The sequence below is a fragment of the Hyla sarda genome, chromosome 9, assembly GCF_029499605.1.
Source record: "Hyla sarda isolate aHylSar1 chromosome 9, aHylSar1.hap1, whole genome shotgun sequence".
NCBI classification, from domain to species: Eukaryota; Metazoa; Chordata; class Amphibia; order Anura; family Hylidae; genus Hyla; species Hyla sarda.
In genome coordinates, this window is record NC_079197.1 from 42,091,193 (window position 1) to 42,098,224 (window position 7,032).

Below are 7,032 nucleotides of genomic sequence, written 5' to 3' on the forward strand. Positions count from 1 at the left end.
TTCATCCACACTATAAGTCTGGGGGGTTACTATGTGCTGGGAGCCATTGTTAGGATGAAGGAAAGGTGGTTGCGAAAGATGAATTCTTGTTCTTCAGTCTAGTGACCTGTCAGCATTGTTACTCTACTATTGTCAATAGTTGTAAAGCACTCAATAAATCCACAACTTAAAAACAAAAAACAAGTAATAACACAACTACATCAATGTAACAGTAGACAAATATGGACCTTGGAAAAGAGGGAGGCAAAAAAATACAATAGGAATATCCCTGTGAACACATAATATATAAGGCTACATTCAGAAATGCAGTTTTTATGCTGTTTATGGTACATTTTATAATGCAGTAAGTAATATGAGCTAAATACTGAAACAGCTGTTGCTGCTGCTATTGATGATAAAAGGGAAGGGGGGAGAAGAGTTTACATTTAGGAGGCAGCTCTGTGTTAAGCCAAAGACTAAAAAGGATCCAAAATACAGTAGAAGAATATGATTAGTCTTTCCTTTATTCTTGCATTTGGACCTATCCTTGGCTTTGGTAAGAAAAAAAAATGCATTTATAAATCCAACCTAATTAATTGTGAAATTAATGTTACTTATATGGAATGTACAATATTTTAGGATGTTAATTTTCATTTTTTTTTCCCTTTCGCAGTTTGGGCCTTCATTTTAATGATATTTTCAGTTGCCCAAACAACTCATCATGTGCGGGTTGGAACAAATACATCCATATGTGGATTCATCTGTGAACAACCAAACGGAATTCTACTTCTTCAGTGCAGACATAAACATTCTATCTTTGTGGCCGAATGCATAAATTCAACACCTGAGGTTAAAAGAAAGGACAGTGAACGACTGAACTTAAACCTTTCTAGCGGCTGTTTTCTAATGACAGATGTGCAAAAAAATGACTCTTGTGTCTATGAAATCTGGTTTCATGATAACAAAATACATATAAAGAAGTCTATCACCATTATTATACTGGGTAAGAGAATATTCAGAGCACTTTAATTCAACAATTACTAAATTTCACTTTTTTAAACCACCTTTAAAGAGAATCATACAGCTGGATGAATAGCTATAAAATGAAGGTCACCCACTTATTTTGGTGCCTTCTGTGCAGAGTTGGGACTGTTTATTCTTGTATTCATACTGCACTCCAGTGTGCATTGGAGGCAGGGAGCCGGCTCGCCTAGCAATATTCACTCCTCGGCCCACCTCCTACTGTGATGTGAGAACCCAACTGGTTCTCATGTCACAGAAGGGGATGGGCCTGGGAAAGAATATAGATGAGACAGGGGATCTTCGCGAGCAGCCTCCCCCCTCCAATGTACGCTGGAGCGCAGTATGAATACAAGAATAAACAGTCCCAACTCTGCATTGAAGGCACCAAAATGAATGAGTGCTCCTTCATTTTACAGCTATTTACCCTCACTTTAATCCAGTATATTGGGTTCAGTGTGGGTAAACCAGTTGTCAGATTCCTAAACTTTCGCTCATATATTTAACAGCCCTAAGTTGCCAACAATGTGAACAAGTCATTTCACTAATTCACACCTTCTTACCCTTATTATTTGTCCATGAAGGAAACTTGCTAAGATTTGCTTGCTTCCTGGATAAAATATGGTTGGTGGGCGTGCCGCAGAAAGTGGTGCCAGCCTATCTGCACTTATGCTCTCCACTGGCTCTCTTCTACTGTTACTATCTCTTCTATATAATGTTTACACATTGTGGATGTGTATTTTATGCTGTGTTAAATTTTTTTATATTCAGGTTAATTTAAAAAATAAAAAAATTGCAGAATAAGACCACAACATAAAATCTGTAACATAAAATCTGCAGCATATATGCTACATGTGAACATATCTTTACACAACAAATGTTCCTCATTGTTCTTACAAACCTTCTTCTGTCTCATTTAATAGATGCTATACAGATATTGAACATCTCCAGTACCTTCAGTCACATGGGCTCAGATTTCTCAGTGCATGTCCAATTCTCTGGAGCAGAGGCCACTGTTTCATGGGAGGTGGATGGAATTGCCAGTCCTTCGAGATATGAACTTGTGGACAACAACAGGACTCTGATCATTCGGGGTGCAAAAGATGAAGATACCAAAAGGAAGTTTGTGGTTAGAGTAAAAAATCCTATTAGTGAGGATGTACGTGAATATTGCCTCAAGACTCAAGGTAACATGAGGGGTGATATTAAGGATGCAAGTAACAAACACACATGGTAGATGGAGTCTTTGTTACAGATCTTCCATTGAGGCCCAGAATGTTTAAGTGTTCTATAACTGCGATATAGCATTTCCGCATGCCATTATGTTGGACAGAGGAAGCAACAGCCACACAGACTGTAGGTATGAGAAAGAGAAATCAGCTCGCCAATGTTGATAGTGAATGTTCTCAAGCACAAATGCTTGAACGCTAATGTACAGAACCAAAATAGAGATGATCCAGCAAAGTAATGCACTAATATTTTATATTCCAAAACGAACATAAAAGTCAAACAGCATTAACAGTATGAACATACTAAAGATTCTAAAACCTATATGTTTCAGGTGCAGTCGCACCCTTAGTCATGGTCATTTTAGTGAATTAGTTTGCTGGATCATCTCTACAGACTGTGCGTACTAGGTCTTTAAAATGTCCATGTCATTTAAAGAAAAACATTTGACATGTCAAAATTTTTGATTGGTTGGGTTTAAGTTCTGAGACCCCCACTGGTCAGGAGAATGGACTGTATAGTATTCTTCACTCTCTGGCTGGCATCAATCTACATCCTTTGGTCACATTATAAGTCTATGAGGCTGCAGGATGGAGATCGTAGCAAGTCCTCCCGTTTCTTGGGGGTGGGGGGGGGGGGGGGGATTAGGTCACAGCACTGTCACCCCAACCAATCAAAACATTTGACATGTCTTTGTGACGTGTTAAACGTTTTTTTTTAAATAACAGGGACACTTTAAGCCATTGACTAGATTTGTGCCTGGCATTTGTACAACCTATCCAGGTAAGTGGGTTTCTTCCTTCTGATTCCATTGGGTCCCATCTGGCTTTACCCTATTAATGCACCTTGTTTACCTTTTTTTTGCACTACGATATTACGGCAATGTAAAATAACTGTGCATAGCTCTAATACTACACTCATGTATTGTACTTCAGTTTGTTCATTGGTTGTTGAAAGTCTTCACTAGAAGCATTCACATCCAGAAATCATGTAAAATATAGGTTCATACTTATGTATAGAAATATGTCTTTTTTAATGGATGTTATTTTCCATATTTGCAGGTGAAATATCAGTCAGAACTCACTTAGAACTGTTTATTACACCTACCCTGGTTATTGTTGTTGCTGTTCTTATTTGTTATAAGGTAACAAATTTTTGTCTTTTCTGTGCCATTTTTAGTATATGTACTTTCTATTTACCTACTTTACTTGCCTACTTTACTAATTACTACCTAAAGGCATATTCCAGCCAGTAACATCCATCACCTTTCCAAGTGACTGTTTTCTCACCTTCCAAAGAGTTGTACTAAACATCAGTGAACATGCTTGGTTACTGCTCTATACAATTCCTCTCCATTGCAAACACGTTGGTTAGGAAGGATGGGGGCGGAGAAGTAATATTAAAGTAATATCTTTCTCATGGATTTATAATATAGAAATGCATTTGCGTTAGCATGTTCCCCTTTTCTAGTGTGAGTTTAACAGACTTCTGAGAATAGGTCACCAATGAACAAGGCAGAATGTTGGGGCAGCGTTGTGGTAAGTTGACTGAAAGGACACCTTCTTTGGGAGCAGAGGAGAGACTTCTGTATTTTGAAAGGCAGCATAGGTTCCCAACATTAGGTAGCATAGATTCCCCACATTAGGTAGCATAGATTCCCCACATTTGGTAGCAGGTTCCCTACATTAGGTAGCATAGTTTCCCCACATTAGGTAGCATAGTTTCCCCACATTAGGTAGCATAGTTTCCCCACATGAGGTAGCATAGGCGGCGGCCTGATGAGTGATGTCGCTGATGTCCTCCTGCGCGAGTCTGCAGAGGAACGTCACTTGCACAACGTCCCTCATCAGACTCACTGTTTAAAGTGGCCGCTGCACTATAAAGCAGCACCGGCTGCTCCGGTCCTGTGGCCACTTAAGAACAGTGAGCAGCGACGGCCAGCCATGGACCTAGGTGGCACAAAAAAAGGGGCAGCAAAGTTCCGCCCCTGAAATGTGCTGCATGGGACCAATGGTCCCACCGGGTCCCATGGTAGGGCCGGCCCTGCTTGTTCTACTGATCATTGGGTCTTAATAAAGTTGGTTTGTAGAAACAGTAAAGACTACCTCAGTTTTAATTTTTGGTAGAACATTTTTTTAGTTCTTATAGATATTGTACCTAAGCAAAGAAACAGAGTGGTATAAAAGATAGCACAGTGTTTTCCAAACAGAGCACCTCCAGCTGTTGCAAAACTACAACTTCCAGCATGCCCGGACAGCCTTAGACTGTTCTTGATTAAAAGAGTACTACCAGTTTGTATACGGCTCTACTGCAGACCAAAGTGACTTCCTTTTCTAAAACTTCAAGAAAACCCACTGTAGTCTGATTGTGAAGTCACACGTGATTCTTTAAAACTGTCTCCTCTACTGTCTATATTTAAGCAAATAAAAGGGAATAAAGCATCAATAGGATAAGGATAATGGGTGTTTGTGTTAAGGTTTTTTTTTTTTCCATGTTAGGGTGTAAGTTTATGATCTCTGGCATTATGACTGCTAGGACTCCCGTGGTCTTGAAAATAGAAGCTTCTGTCTGAATGGAGTGGTAGTGTGTAGCGTATTTTTCGCCGTATAAGGCGCACTTTTTCTTCCCCAAAACTGGGGGGAAAAAGTTGGTGCGTCTTATACAGCGAATACACCCCTATCGCGGCGGTCCCTGCGGCCATCAACAGCTGGGACCCGCGGCTAATACAGGACATCACCAATCGTGGTGATGCCCTGTATTAACCCTTCAGACGCGGCGATCAAAGCTGACCGCCGCATCTGAAGGGAAAGGGACACTAACCCGGCTATTCAGTCGGGCTGTTCGGGACCGCCGCGGACAGGACACTGGGAGGGACCTTACCTGCCTCCTTGGTGTCTTCTCCGTTCAGGGATCCCCTGTATGGCCGGCGCTCTCCTTCCTCGTCATCACGTCGTCGCGTACGTGCGTCGGCGTGCGTCGGCGTGTGTAACGACGTGATGGCCGACGGAGAGCAAGGATACCCGGCCGGCAGCAGAGACGTTCCGGAGCGACGGGGACACGGCGACAGCGATGGAGCGACATCCAGGGCAGCGGTGACGGGTCCGGAGCGGCGGGGACACGTGAGTATTACCTCCTATGCAGTGGTCTTCAATCTGCGGACCTCCAGATGTTGCAAAACTACAACTTTCAGCATGCCCGGACAGCCAACGGCTTTCCAGGCATGCTGGGAGTTGTAGTTTTGCAACATCTGGAGGTCCGCAGGTTGAAGACCACTATTGGATTCAAAATCTTTATTTTTTTAGATTTTGCACCTATAAATTGGGTGCGTCTTATACGCCGATGCGTCCTATAGGACGAAAAATACGGTATATACTCTAATGCAGAGGAATAAAAAACACAAGAGGTGCGCTCCTAGTGAGGACCGTTTGAGGAGATAAAACAGGGTGAAAAAAAAGATGGGTCCTTACCCTTAGGTGTTGTGCTCAGAGCACAACACCTACAGTAGCGTCTGGAGTGAATGAGAAGCCGGAAAGCTGCCACAAGGAACTTCCCGAGGTGACGTCAGTCTCACCGGTAGCAAGGTATAGGAGAAATGAATGAAAAAGGTGTTCCTCTCAATGACGCCGCTGGTCCAGGGATGAATGAAATTATTTTATTATATACAGTGCAAATATATAGCACTGTGTATAATAAAATAATTTCATTCATCCCTGGACCAGCGCCGTCTTTGAGAGGAACACCTTTTTCATTCATTTCTCCTAGTGTGTATATACTCGACTGCTGCTCCATTCATTCTATGTGCCAGGGATAGCTAATTAATGGACCACTGGTCAAGTATGAGCACTGCCACTGCATTCAGATGGGGTCTTTGGGAGTCCCATTCTCAAGACCCCTTCCCCGCATCCATAGCTGTATACACAAAATAGAATACTTGCACTGGTGTTTACTTCTATTATATCTAGAACAATGCTATTCATTTTATTACATAAATTACATGCATTATAGCGTACAACAACACTAAGTTTACTTTACATTTATAATATAAGTGTACTAAATGTTATTAAATTGTTTTCTTCCAGAAACTAAATGCATTACTGAAGACAAAAGATCAGACCAGAATGCAAGGAACTAAACAAGTAGTCAATGAAGTTTCTGAAGTGTAATTGTGGACACTATAGTGAAGGCTCCCGGCATGAGAAACATTGCTGTTATTTTATTTGTTGATGGTGATGTGGATACAGCAGTGATCTCTGTTTCCTACTGGACACATGTATTTACTAAGTGTTCTATTAGGAAAGAAGGTGACACTTGGCTACAAGAGAACTATCTTTCCAAAGCTTCATTTTGCTGGTACCTGATATTTGCCAAAGTATATGTCTTTTAAAGGGGGTACTCCCACCCTAGACATCTTATCCCCTATCCAAAGGATAGGGGATAAGATGTCTGATCGCGGGGGTCCCGCCGCTGGGGACCCCCGCATTATTGCTTGCCGTCACGCCCCCTCCCATAGACTTGCATTGAGGGGACGGGCGTGACATCACACGGGGGCGGAGTCCGGACGTCACGGACTTCCGTTCCCGTGGTCGCGACTCAGACCCTCCAGCGGTTCCGGTGAGAACACAGCTGGGTGCCGCAAGCAATAATGCGGGGGTCCCCAGCGGTGGGACCCCAGCGATCAGACATCTTATTCCCTATCCTTTGTATAGGGAATAAGATGTCTAGGGTGGGAGTACCCCTTTAAGCGTACAATTGCACCTATATATTTAGGGGATTCATACTGCACACGGATTTTTGTTTTCTCATTTT

The 7,032-nt window shown here is 42.2% G+C and overlaps 1 protein-coding gene across 10 annotated transcripts in view; it reads left to right on the plus strand.

Annotated features, from left to right (window-relative positions):
* LOC130290244 (uncharacterized) overlaps window positions 1-6,638 on the plus strand; it is a 95,696-nt gene extending 89,058 nt beyond the window's left edge. For 9 of the 10 annotated variants that reach the window (XM_056537582.1, XM_056537584.1, XM_056537583.1 and 6 more), the window contains 4 exons: window positions 653-982; window positions 1,923-2,186; window positions 3,288-3,370; window positions 6,306-6,638. In XM_056537582.1, coding sequence (XP_056393557.1) covers window positions 653-982; window positions 1,923-2,186; window positions 3,288-3,370; window positions 6,306-6,389 — 761 coding nt within the window. In that variant the 3' untranslated portion in view covers window positions 6,390-6,638. The remainder of the gene's footprint in view (window positions 1-652; window positions 983-1,922; window positions 2,187-3,287; window positions 3,371-6,305) is intronic. The other variant, XM_056537593.1, reaches the window with a different exon arrangement.
* The last annotated feature ends 394 nt before the right edge of the window (window positions 6,639-7,032 follow it).